We start from the raw sequence: 13,881 nt of genomic DNA, 5'->3' as shown, positions 1-13,881 counted from the left end.
TAAAACCCAACGACTTTCCCAAAAGAATTATGGACCAAAAATGGAACCTGAAACATGTGATAAAAATTGTTTTCCTTTTTCTTTCTAGTCAGAAATTGTTCTGAACAGTGCCCCCCCCCCTCCCCCCATTTACAAAACCCTTGCTTTATCCCAGCTTACCCGATGACTTTAGCGGCGCCAGCTTTGGCAGCAAACATACAGAGGATTCCAGTCCCGCATCCGATATCAAGCACCGTCTTCCCTTTGAAGAGGTGTCTGTTGTGATACATGGCGTTGCGATAGGTCAACGTCCTCACCTCATCCTTTAACATCTCCTGTAAAACAACAACAATAACAACAATATATAGAATTAGTTAAAAGATAAAACAACAATGTCATAACCTGAAGATTTGTGGAGAGGTGATAGCCCCCCCCCCCCCCTCCCCCCCCAAAAAAAAAAAATATATATATTAATAATAATAATAATAATAATTACAAAAAATTGTATATTTTGTGGAGTACTGTACATAAATTCTCTCTGAAGAAAGAAAAAACAGGATGGGATATTTGAATGGTATGGAGTTGAGAATCATGGGGATATCATTTCGCCGTTTAGCTCACCGCAAACAGATACAGGCCGAACATGTTAATATTCATAATGGAATGAGAGCACTGACATACCTCATGGATACCGAAGTGAGCGTAAGAATCAAAGTAGTAGTCCTTGGACGTCATATCTACTGTCTTGGCTTTCTTCTCTGTGTGTCCGTCTCCCTGTCCGACATCTCCATTCACTGGTACTATAGCTGCTTGTGTCTAGCAAATCAAGAAGAAGAAAGAAATTCACATGAACAAAGGTTACTCAATATGATATTGAACGTAGTTAACCACCACCTACTTAAAGATGAAGTTGAGTTCTGGTCATGCGATTGCATTGTGAAAGAAACGGTGTGGAATCGACCAGAAAAGGTTGATCATCTATAGAATATGAAGGCATTTGAAGAACCATGCTTTTCAGGGAACATGTCTTATCTGATGTTCTTCCACACTTGCATAATAAGAATGATAACGCTCACAAATTATTTTTCACCTCTTCCCAACCTCAACCTTATCTTTAAGTCCATCTTTAAGTACATCCATACAATTCATTGGCCATTCAAAAGATCTATCAGAACTTGCCGCCTTTTAAAGAATAGGAATTATAACATGATTAGTTTTTGTTTCTGATCCCCTAAATCATGAATGGACAATTTTTTTCATTCTCTCTTATTCTTTCCTTTCATCTCTCTGTTATCATTATGGTAAACAGCAAAGTGAAGGAAACAGCATCCATGTGGTAGTCCAGGGTCATTCCAACGTACAGTAGGGACGCTGGTCCAAGAATAAGGATCATCCGCATAGATGAAGATCGTCTTCGTAAACGAGGACGGACGCATCCACTAAAATAAGGATCGTCCGCATTTTCGCTGACGATTCTGATTTCTGATCCGCCCATTGGCGATGCGAAACAGGAATTCTGCAATGATTTCTTGATGTATTTTACATCAATTTTGTACAGAGTTTCACGTTATGAGCGATAAATCCCTGGGAAGACAAAGAACCTATAAAAGTGAACGGTGAACTGGGGGGGTATTTCATTACGCGGAATCCGTATGTCTCATTGCCAGCGCCAGATCGGGAACCCGAAACCCGCAGAGCATCAAAGACAAAAATAACAGCGAAAAATGTGCACGATCCTGATTTATTAGGACGCCTTTTGCTGTGTTTACAAGGATATCCTTGTTTATGCGGACGATCCTCAATTCTTAGCCAGCGCCCCTACTAATGTAAGGGTACTGGGCACTCTTTTGAACTAGCAGTAGGGTAGAGTGCCCAGTATTCGGTCACTTAAGGGGAAATCACTAATATTTTGAATTCTTACCTCTTTTATTTGGCAATCTACCCATCAAAAAAAAAGAAATTTATTCCTCTGACAGGATTTTATAGTCACTTAAAATATAGAATAATGATAAGCAAAATACTTCCGAAAGAAGACGGAGCATTTTTCTGCCCAGAATTCGGTCGCCCCGATTAGAATTCGGTCACGCGATTTGTGCGTGGTATCTCTGTTGCGAAGGAGCGTAGCGTATTTGCGCACTATTTTCACACAATTGCGCGATAAAGCACTGAATGTCAATGCGTTGACCGAATACAGGCCGAGCGATACCGCATGGCAAGGGTATCGTATAAATACCTCTTGCACATCTGCAAGTGCATCATTTGCAAATTCGCTGCGATGGAGCGAACACGGAAGTGATTCTCTTCACACACATACTAAATTCATTGTGACAGCACACGTAGTTAGACTTATACATATGGCTATGCATGTTAGCGCATGTGCTAAGAGAACGCGGAAGTGCGGAAAGTTGTGCGACACTGACCAATTTCGAGCTAAGTTGGAGATCATTTCGGGGCCCTAAATCTGATTTAATTTTGAGAGTTAAGAAAAATTGTTCAGCTGCCTGATTTGTGCAAGTTTCGTGGCTCATAAATTATTTTTTAAATTGTTACAGCTATTGAAACGGCTGTCTGACCGAATACTGGGAATTGACCGAATACTGGGCGCGCTACCCTAGCACAAACTCTTTTTGCAAGTGAATTTCTTATGATTTATGCTGTCTTAAACTAGTCTTAGAATAACTCTCTCATAAAAATATATGATGGATCGTATAGATTGATGGGCAAGCTGAGAATACAATAATTCTCAAAGATTAAGTAAAGCTATATCTTGGGTCGAGGTTTCATTAAAGTTCCATGCATTACACTCAGTCACAGTGCACAGCATGCATGCAGCACCCGCGCCGCTCACTCAACACACGCTCACAGTCACACATCAAAGCTGCACGCTGCATGCACGACATGCAACAAAGGAAAGAATACCTTGTACCACATATTGAAATTCGCGTACTGACGCGAGAAGGAAAAAAAAAGCAACCCACATTTATTTTTGGAAGAATACACACATCTCAATAAAATGAATTTCAAACACACAACAACTTTCCAAAAAACTTCAGATACAATTCGTTGCTACATACCTCCATCTGTTCTGACATTCTTTAGTTTATACGGATAAGATTCTGGCAGTCGACGGCAATCAATGAATGAAACAAGCACAAATTAAACATGTGCGTAAGAAATAAATTAAATGTCAGAAAATAAAGAGCGCCCTCTACGTCAAGGAGTCGATGACAACGACGACTTCTACTTCTATGGTGATACCATAGAGCACGGGTGGCCAACCTTTTAAAGCTCGCGGGCCACAGCTAATGATTGGCCTAACTTGGCGGGCCGTAGGTAGTCTTCTACCCCCCCCCTCCCCCCTCACACACACACACACATTCAATACGTGTACACACCTGCAACTTTGCACACACAAACACAAGCAAACAAAAAAATCAGGCTTTTTTAGTGTGATTTATGGGGCTGCATCCCCGGGCTGCATCTCATTGAACGCGATGTAAAGAAAGGGGACTATCCACTTTACGATTAAGATACATGAGAAAATTCAATGGCGGGAGAAAAGGGTTGTAAGTTTCAAGCCCGGGGGGGGGGGGGAGGGGGTCACTTAGATTTGGTTTGGTCGGAGATGTGCCGCTCAAGCCTCGAAACCCCTACCCATTTTAAAGGGTCGTTTAGAGGGATTTTTCTCGAAATAAGCCCCATTTTCTCACAATTTTGGGGTTTCTTTCGGAATTTTGGAAATTTTTGTCAAATAAGGGACCCATGTTTAATTTTTTTGTGTGTGAAAAAGTCACCCATTAGAGCGGCACAGCCCCATATGTCTTAATCCCCCGGGGTTTAAAGACAAGTATGGAATTTCAAACATATTTCTCGGTTCACAACATTTGTATATTTACAAACGTTACTGTGTGCGGAATTACAAACTGAAATTTACATGGAGAGTGATGTTAATGTCGTTAATGTAATGTTATGAGAGGGAAAAGTTGAAGAGTTTTGTATCAACCAAGTAACGAGTCAATATGCTGCGAATGATGAAAACAAATTATGGAAATAGAGATAGTTGTGTGCAAATGTTTTACCCTATTTCATCGCTGCTATGCGGGCCGCATTTCATTTATGAGCTATTTTGTATAATTACTTTTTCAATGCTCCGCGGGCCGCACCAGAAGAGCTCGAGGGCCGCGGGTTGGCCACCCGTGCCATAGAGATAGTTAGTATATCTCAACGCATGTTCAGCATCTAGATGAGGGTAAAGTTGAAAAGTTGTTTTCCTTTTTTAATTCGTTAAAGACGTTTTTCAAGAGAAAGACCTATATTGGCGTAGGCAAAGTTTGGCCGGGAAGCATGCGCCCACCCCCCCCCCCCTCCCTTTCCCTCTATCCCCTACTAAATTCAAGGTGCCTGCAGCCCGCACACACAAAATTAATTAAGTAACAACAACATTGGGCCTAAACGTTGCACGATCTGTCCGGATCTGTCATGCATCAACATGCAATATATTTTGCTCCACTAATTACTACGCTCCCTCGCAGAATACTCCGATGATGTAAGCATTTGCGATTTAATGATATTCCGTTACCCCTCCCCGGCCCCCCTTTGCCTATTTTAATTTTTTTTTTTAAAGGATTATGAATTACAGAATTAAACATACATTGTCCAGACAACATTTTGTTATCTCCTAAACCACGCGCATCAAATCTCGCCACTGTTCATGTATTTTTCTTCGCTCTTATCAAACAGCGACAGAGGCGGCCCTGCGGGGGTGGGGGCAGGGGGCACAGTGCCCCCACATTTTCAAGCACTCGAAAATTGCTCTTTGTCTACATAGGAATAGTGTCCCTTTTACTTTGACAAGTGCCCCTATTATTTTGCAAAAGTGCCCCTTCCCCTTTTCAACTCTGATAAGTGCCCCCTTTTATTTGGACACGTGCCTCTTTTTACTTCGACAAGTTCCAATTTTCATTTGCAATAAGTGTCAATTTTCCATTCTCATTAGTGCCCTTTTTAATCTCTAGTAAGTGCCCCTTTTCAGTACGTGAAATGCCTCTTTTCACTTTTGATAAGTCCTTCACCTCTGATAATTGCCCTATTCAAATCTGAGAGGTGCCTCTTTTACTTTGAGAAGCTCCCCTTCCCCTTTTAATAAATACCCCCATTTTAACTCGGATAAGCGCACCTTTTATTTACACATGTGCTCCTTCCCTCATAAGTGCCCCTTCTCTGGTAAATGACCCTTTTCAGGTACAAGAAGTTACTCCTTTTCACTTCAGATAATTGCCCCTTCACCTCCGATAAATGCCCCTTTAAAATCTGATCGTTGCCCATTTTCTTTCAACTAATGTACATCTCCTTTATTATAAGTGCCCCTTTTTCATTCACATTCACATGGTCATTGCCCCTTTTCAGGTGCGATAAGTGCCTCTTTTCACCCGCTGATAAGTTCCCTTTTAACAATGATACGTGCCCCTCTTCCTTTCTAATAAGGGACTTATCCCATTTTCATAAATCCCCCCCCCCCTTTCACCTCTTATACATGCCCCTATCAAAATCTGCTTGGGCCCCTTTTCTCATGACTGACTTTTACACTGTTAGAACGGTGTTTAAAATATCACTGTTTAAAAGAATGTTGTTTAAAAAAGTAAACAACGTTGTTCAAAATCGAAAAATCAGTGCTCGATTGACTTAAACAACTATGTATTAAAAGACAAAAATATTTAATTAAACAGAGTTGTTTAAAAAGTCCCGGGGGCGTCGTTGATATTCGATCGATACGCGATTGCTATTTGCGCACACACATGCGATATGCACAAAGTACGTACATAATACATGCATGCAAGCATGCAGTGCTAGTGTGTGCAGTGCAAGTGCTAGTGCAGTGCAGACGAAAATGGCGGAACAAGGGCAAGGCGACGACTTGGTTCTTCTCGGCTTCGCCGATGGGGTTTAGGTGAAGTTATAGAGACAAATAATAATGTTGTCTGTCACTGCCATGAATATGATGAACAAATGTTGAAGTAAATTGGCAACAAGCTCTGCTTGTTGCAGTGTATAAATCGTTGTGATATTGCAGGAGTGGTTCCAGTAGGTCATTTCACAAATTCAAACAACCAGATAATAACCATTAAACAGTTCTGTTTAAAATTTAAGCAACTCCTTTTAAACAACCCAGTTGTGCAGTAATACTGCATAAACAACAGTTGCTTAGTAATTTAAACATTATTGTTTAAAATTTAAACAACTTGCTTTAAACAACCGAGTTGTGCAATTTTATTACTAAACAACTGTTGTTTAAAAGGCTTCCTAATTTTTAAACAACTAAGTGTTCAAAATGTAAACAACCTTAATTTGTTTAATTTTTAAACAACGTTGAGCGATTCACCGGTTAACTCGGGGTTGTTTAAAATTTTAAACAACTTGTTTAATTTTTTTCTAACAGTGTACCATCCCTAGTGAGTGCCTCTTTTTGAGGGTGTAAGAAGTGCCCCGTTTTCACCTTTGAAAATTACTCTTTGTACTTTGACACATGCTCCTTTCCTTTTCTGATAATAGTCCCCTTTTCCTCTTTTCATTAAACACGCCCCTAATTTCAAGCGACTAAGAGCAATTTCCCCAAAAGCTCGCTTACTACGCTCGCACGCATCTATAGTTGATATACTTGTGTTACTTATCAAAGGTCTTTTCAGTCTTCCGTTATGAGAATGTGCTTATAACCCCATCAGGATTGGGTTTTTTCCTCGTTATAAGATGTAATTGTTCGCACTGCGATCTCAGAAATCTTAACAAATTTCCTTGCTCGCTCGCTCGCAAATTAATTTGAAGACCATCACACCAACTGCAAAGTATGATGCTTTATCAATATCTTGTACTGTGTACAAAGTGAGACAATATTGAAATCATCCCTGATAATGTAATCACAATTTAGGAGTATATACATATATGTTTTAGAAATTGTATATTTTCGCTTTGAGATTTTCCGTTGTAGGTGCCCTTTTTCTTGGTGCCCCCCCCCCCCCCCCCCCTTTGGAAGTCGCTCGGCCGCCCCTGAACAGCGAGGTGAAGTGAAAAGAGCCTAATCATATCAAAAATAAATATTTAGTTTGATGATTATCTCTTGTACACCCTAGCTCTTTAAGAGCATCCATAAAATTCATTGGCCTTAATTTTAAAAGATCTACTATAATTGCCGCTTTTTAAATAATACGAATTAAGACAATATTGATATCTTTTTGTTCCCGATCTCCTAAATCACCCATTCACAGTTATTTTTATTGTTTTAAATATATTAATAGAGCATAAGTTGGCATGAACAGTGAGAGTCGGAGAGAGAGAGAAAGAGACTAAGAGAGAGAGAGAGAGAGAGAGTGACTGGGAGAGAGAGAGAAAGAAGGAAAGAGATAAGCAAAGGGTATGCAATTAAAGTCAGCAGTCAGGTATGATGAAAATCTCGATCCACACATCAATTCAAATAGTTTGGCGGGAAGCCCCAAATAATATATTATATACAAAAGTAATCTTCTTTTGTTCTTCTTACGATTCAGCCAATTATTGATTAATTGCTGTTGTTGTAAGAAGAAGAGTTCTAAAGCACAAAATGCCTATGGATTTCCGGGAAAAAATAGAGGCCTATAGCAGGGAGGGGGGGGGGGCGGTAATTTCCCCCACAAAATATCGGGGCGCTTGGGGGAAGGTCATCTTGGCCCCAACAGTCTACCACAACACCTCCGCCTATGTAGTACAGAAGACACCATCAAAAAGAAACTTAAACTCTTTCCACCTTGAATCCATAATGTACATTTTGAGTAGCTAAATTTTCTTTTCGTTCATAATATCTTAATTACTGTTCCTTGTTTAATTGTTATGATTTGTATGTTTCTTTTCTGTTGTATAGCGCTCTGATCAGTTTTTCTGTAGTAGCGCTCAATAAGAATCAATTATTATTATTATTATTAACAGCTAAGATGTAGTTGGTATGGATGTTTGTTTCCTGGGATCATAATAGTGACGAGTTATTAATGACAACAATGAACTTAAAAAAAGTTTCTGCACCAGAAATCAAATAGAAGCGAACTAGATAATAGGCCCTAAATGAGGCAAAGTGGTCTTGTGGCCTATTGTGGGTAAATGATCGCGTCACAATGCGGAGATAATGGGTTCAATTCTAACCTACTTTTTTTTAATCCTTTTTCATGAATCCTTTTTTTATACCATATTAATACTGACGTGAAGGACGACCCCCAAAAAAAATATTTAAAAAAATAAAGAGGAAACGAAATCTGTACCAGTGACTTTTCTGAATTACGAAGAATATTAAAACACTATTTTCTTTCAATCAATAAATCTCCGTCTTTCAGACTCAAAGTTCGATGTTCGATGGTAAATTTCTTTAATGTATAAGTATTGTTTATCATATTATGTATCTAAATTTGGTGGCCCCTTTTAAAAAGCCCTGCTTTCTCCGGTGTCATCAAACCATTATTGTGTTCTAATAAAATGTAACTTACTTTAATTATATATATATATATATATATATATATATATATATATATATATTGATGGTTGAAGAAATAATTGAATTGAATTGAGTTGAAAAAGTAGAGATAAGCTAGAGATTTTCAGTTAGGCACAGCAGTCTTGCTGGTAGCCGATTGCCTGGAAATGCATGGTAGGCCAGTATCGGGTTCAATTAATGCCCAACTATATAGTGCATGTGCGTCTCCCCTTATCTATCTATCTAAAACAATTAAGACCACATACATAATTTTCTATTCAACAAAATGCAAAGCCTTTTTTAATTCGAGGGAGGCGCCGGTGTGTACCCCCCCCCCCCCTCCCCATGGGCGTCAATCCTTACGTAATACCTATTGTTCAGGGGGATGATCTATTCATTCATCCCCCTGAACAATAGGTATTACGTAAGGAATGATGCCCATGCCCCCCCCCCCCCCGCGCCCCACAGGCCCACCGCCCTCTAAAATCAGATAACCGCACCTGTTTGACGGTTTCTTTTACCTGACTGCTAAAAAAAAAAAAGCATGTGTGGGAGGGGATCTGCGCATGGATTCATCCAATACATGACTTGTGTTTACAACTTTTTTTGTTTATACAGTCATGCATAGAGCTATATGCTACCTCTATGATACCAGTACCGGTACATCTTTTTTTATCAATCAATTTCCATCGCCAAAACATACACAAATATTCAATCCCGTCCAAATAGAACTCAGTACTAAAATTTCGGTCTAATGTCCTGAGCACCCGGTCATAATAAAGTGATAAAATTCGCCAATTGTGACATTAACAACATCATGTAGTTTTCATAAGTCATATCATAATGTAGATACTAGTAACACAAATTTTGGATGTTTGATTGATAAATAGCAAGACAAAATGTTGGGTGAATGCCTGAATAGTGATTTTTTGCTTCCTACCGGATTAAAAAATTCACAATTACAACTAAAAAGACACGTTAATACTGACAAAAACAAACAAAACAAAACCAAAACACATTCTGAATAAAATAAAAACAAAAAGCTGAGATGGGGTGAGATAAAATTATACGAAGTACTTTATTCAAGCGATGTAGGGTCGTCTGCCCAAGTTATTGGGGGTGAGTGTTCACTCAAAGAAAATCGAAATTCACTGGAACAAAATCATAGCATAGGTAATAGGGGCAGCAACTTGAAATATACTAGGAAAAAGCCCCAGCCTCGGTTTTTTTTAAATCATTTTTGTTTAGATCCGTCATTAATCAAAACAAAATTCTACTAATCAAGTGCAGATTTCAGGGAAGATGTATGATGCCTGATCGATAGGACGGTCCAGCGAAGTTTCGACATGTACTGTAACTGTTGTAATAAGGGGATCGACGGGTCCCGGGCATAGTATTTCTAAAAATACATATAAGGTGTTTTATTATCTCAATACCAGTATAGTACTTTAGATCTCATGAACTCATTCTACAGGGGATCGTCTATAGGGCACTACTCCCGGATCTCCAATGCACTCTCTCCCTAGCTCCTCCCTCTCAGGCACGTAGCCACGGGGGGCACGGGGGGGGGGGGCACGTGCCTCCAAAAATTTCCAAGATCGGTTAAACTTTTTTAGACCCCTTTTTTGACCTCGATCGATTACATGTTTTGGGCCCCCCCCCCCCCCCAAAAAAAAAAATCAAATTCTGGCCACGTGCCTGTTCCCTCTCCCTCTCCCCCTCTCTCTCTCTCTGTTGCCTCCGCTTTTAACCCCATCCCCCTTTGATTTATTGCACTATATTGTATTGGAAGGACATGCCCGCTAGCTAGTAAAGATTTACTGGGGTATTTTGTTGGCTTAAAAAAAGGTTTATGGTATATGATTATAGCAGTGGCGGATCCAGGGGGGCGAGAGGGCCGCGGCCCCCCCCCCCCCCCTATTGGCGGCGCAAAAAAAGGAAGAAAAGAAGAGAAAAAAGAAAGGAGAAGAGGAGAAAAAAAGGAGAAGAGAAAAGAAAGGAGGAGAGAAAGGAAAAAGAAGAGAAAAGAAAAGAGAAGAGAAAAGATAACGAAATTATTGAATAGAGGGGGGCCGGTGTAACCGCACCGTTTGTCCTACCAGTTTCGTTTGTCCGTCGGACATAACATGCGGGTTTTCTGCTCGCATCGATCGTCCGTGACTCGCACGGATCGTCCGAGGGACGATCCGTGCGGTTTGCTATCCGCACAGTCTGTCCTCATTTTGTTTTACGTGTATATTGATAAAAGGAAGCAACTCGGTAAATCATGTGGTAGACATTTTTTCTAGATATTACATAACAATAACTCTCTACAATTTTTTAATGCAAATGGGCCAGTCCTTTTGAAAGTAGAAGTGAATATTTTATTTAAAACCTTTATTCTATGAATATCGGCCCCAAAACTGTTGTAATCGATTATACTTTTGTACGTGGCTTCGTTCTTCAACCAACTCACTATTAGTATATACTCGTGATCCAGGAAAATAAAAGTGATTGAAAATGTGGTTGAAAGTGAGTGGGGGAGGCTAGAGTATTTAAGATAAGGTAGAGCGTAGCACAAATTGGCGGATGCTCAGGGTGTAGGGGCATTTAATTACGGTCAGATGAGCATATTTTCATACCTTATTCATGACACTAGCAGGTCAATAATTGGCGTATGGTCCAAGGGGTGGAGCCCCCGGAAGCGCAGGGGTTTTAGGCATTAAAATTACGGTCGGATGAGCATCCAGGGGCCAGCCTTAGGGCACAAGGTGGGATCAAGGGGGCAGAGCCCCCGGAAGCTCAGGGGTATGGGCATTTAATTACGGTCACATGAGCATACTTTCTTTTCTATTTCTTTCTATTTAATTATCTTTAATATACTTTTTCAAAAGTGTGGGGGGGGGGGCTTGAGCCCCCAAGCCCGCTGTTCCACAGGTCCTGACAAGTATTGTTTTTCTGATCCGTATATAGGACAAGGCCCTGGGGCAGCTTGCCATAATCCGATATTTGGGTCGTTTTCCGGTCAGAACTAGCCCTTACTATCATTCCAGGATTTTGTTTCAGAACCTGAGACAAAGTTACCCAATCCCTTTAAGTTTCAAAAAGTAGACTTCATTGACAAGTACAAAGGCTTAGGGACCGGGGGGGGCTTGGGGGGGGCTCAGATATCATTGAGCCCCGCAAAATATTTTGCGGGGCTTATAGATATCATTAAGCCCCCCAATTTGTTGGTGGGGCTTAGATATCATTGAGTCCTTAGGGGCTAAGATACCATTGAGCCCCCAATATTTAAGCGGTGCTCAGATATCATTGAGCCGCCCCCGATACTTATTGCGGGGCTCGGATATCATTAAACCCCCCCCCCTCCTCCCCAATCATTATATTCTAGGCATGAAACTCATGTATACCTATAATCTACAGGCTTACCATTCAAATATAAACATTTTATAAATATTTATTTGGGGAGGAGGGGGGGGCTCAGATATCGGATCTCGCATACCATTGACCCCCCAAAATATATTTGGTGGATATCAGATAATTATCATTGAAACCCCCAAATATTTTGGCGGGACTCTGATATCATTGAGCGCCCCCCCCCCCATATTTTGGTGGGGCTCAGATATCTTTGAGCCCCCCCCCCCTCCCATATGTTTGTGGGGCTCAGATATCGCCCAATTGTTTTTTGTGGGGCTCGGATAACATCACGGAGCCCCCCGATATTTGTGTGGGGCTCGGATAACATCACGGAGCCCCCCGATATTTTGTGAGAGGCTCGGATATCATTGAGCCCCCCCCCCTCCCATATTTTGGCCGGGCTCGGTTATCATTATCATTATAGATTGGTGCACATCATTATGCTCGATCATCCTCTCCTATCTGTTTGATTTCATTCCTCTTTTAGTCATCCTTTATTTGCTACCTATGATATTTGATAAATACCTATATATGCAAAATAAACCCTGGAGGTTTAAAGTTGTAAAGTCCAGGGCAGTTCAACACACGCAATCATGAAATAAGGATGTCTTCATCGAAGTGTCTCTGTAGGTTTAGAACCAAGCCCTGTGCCTACCCGCTCAGGCCACTCTACATTCAGGGGCGTCGCTAAAGGGGGGGGGGGTGTGGGGTTGAAGTCGGTGGGATTTTTGTTATGTCGGTCGGCCAGCAAGTTTTTCCCCTTCGAGCTGTGACTTTTTATCGGACAAAGAAACATTTTTGAAAATTCAGACAATGATTTAGAGTCAGTACAATGAATAGTCTTCTTTTTCTAATAATTTAATGAAACGTTGAAGCTCCCGCACTTCGCGCGAGAGGGGGAGAAACTGAATTCAGACAATTAGGGTTAAGAGTAGAGAACGGTACACAACAAATCGTCTTCTTTCTATAATAACTTAATGAAACGTCTAAGTCCTTTCACCCATCCCCTCCCCCACGCGCGCTATTTAAGTGATTCGCTTGCTCAATACCGCTCCTCCCTAAAATAAGATCCTAGCTACGCACCTGCGTTTAAATATATAGCTATGATGCTAACTAAGTTGACGAAATAATTTATATATTTATGTCGTCGACGAAAATGACCATTTGCGCATAACAATTTAGCCTTCGCATGATCATTTTTGTGATAGTTTCCTTCTGCATTTAATTTTGTTGCTGTTATGAGTTTATATTCATATTTTTGTTATCAAACAGGAATAAATAAATGAATATATAAATACATTTGTACAATACGATTTGTACGATAGTTGTACAATGATGATAGAAGAACCAATGAAAATCGCAACTGATCTTCCCTAATTCTTTTCCCCCTTTTCTTTTCTTCCTCTTTGTTTTCTGTCCCTTTCTCTCCTCTTTCCCTTTCTTTCTCTCTCTCTCTCTTTGCTGAGGGGGGGGGGGAGGGGTACACATCGGGAAAAATTGCAACTGATCTCCCCTACCTTTCTTCTTCCTCTTTTTTCCCCTTTCCCTTCCCTTACTTCTCTCTCTCTCTCTCATTTAACTTTAATGAGGGAGGCAGGGGCCTTTCGCCCCCTCCCCCGATCCATATGATGTTGGTGGGATTAATTGCAAGTGATCTCTGCTTCTTTTTACCCTTTTCTTTACTTCTTCCTCTTTTGTGTTCCATTTTAGCTCTCCTCTTTCCCTTTCCCTTCTTTCTCTCTTTTTTTTTTTGGCGGGGAGGGGGGGGGGGGGGTGGTCGGGGGGGGGGGGGCAGAGGCAAGGGCCTTTCTCCGCGATCCACATCTTGTGTGCATGAAAATTGCAACTGATATCCCTTCTTTTCTTTTCTTCTTTTAGTTCTTTCCCTTTCCTTCCTTCTCTCTTGTTTTGCGGGGGGAGGCAACAGCATGGGCGGCAAGGCCCTTTCGACCCCCCACCGATCTCCTTCTTTTCCCCTTTTTCCTTTCTTCTTCCTTTCCTCTTCTCTCTTCTTTCCC

The 13,881-nt window shown here is 40.8% G+C and overlaps 1 protein-coding gene across 1 annotated transcript in view; it reads right to left on the bottom strand.

Moving 5' to 3' along the window:
• LOC590987 (protein arginine N-methyltransferase 1) overlaps positions 1 to 3,186 on the bottom strand; it is a 15,596-nt gene extending 12,410 nt beyond the window's left edge. Inside the window, exons 1-3 of the mRNA XM_030989702.1 lie at positions 3,054 to 3,186; positions 661 to 795; positions 160 to 314 (exon numbers count right to left, since the gene is read on the bottom strand). Of these exons, the coding sequence (XP_030845562.1) occupies positions 160 to 314; positions 661 to 795; positions 3,054 to 3,071 (308 nt within the window). The 5' untranslated portion in view covers positions 3,072 to 3,186. The remainder of the gene's footprint in view (positions 1 to 159; positions 315 to 660; positions 796 to 3,053) is intronic.
• Positions 3,187 to 13,881: the final 10,695 nt, after the last annotated feature.

Source organism: Strongylocentrotus purpuratus, unplaced genomic scaffold (assembly GCF_000002235.5).
Source record: "Strongylocentrotus purpuratus isolate Spur 01 unplaced genomic scaffold, Spur_5.0 spur5_scaffold_18, whole genome shotgun sequence".
NCBI lineage: Eukaryota > Metazoa > Echinodermata > Echinoidea > Camarodonta > Strongylocentrotidae > Strongylocentrotus > Strongylocentrotus purpuratus.
Note: the sequence above shows the minus strand (reverse complement) of the source record. Positions and strands in the feature narration are given on the sequence as shown.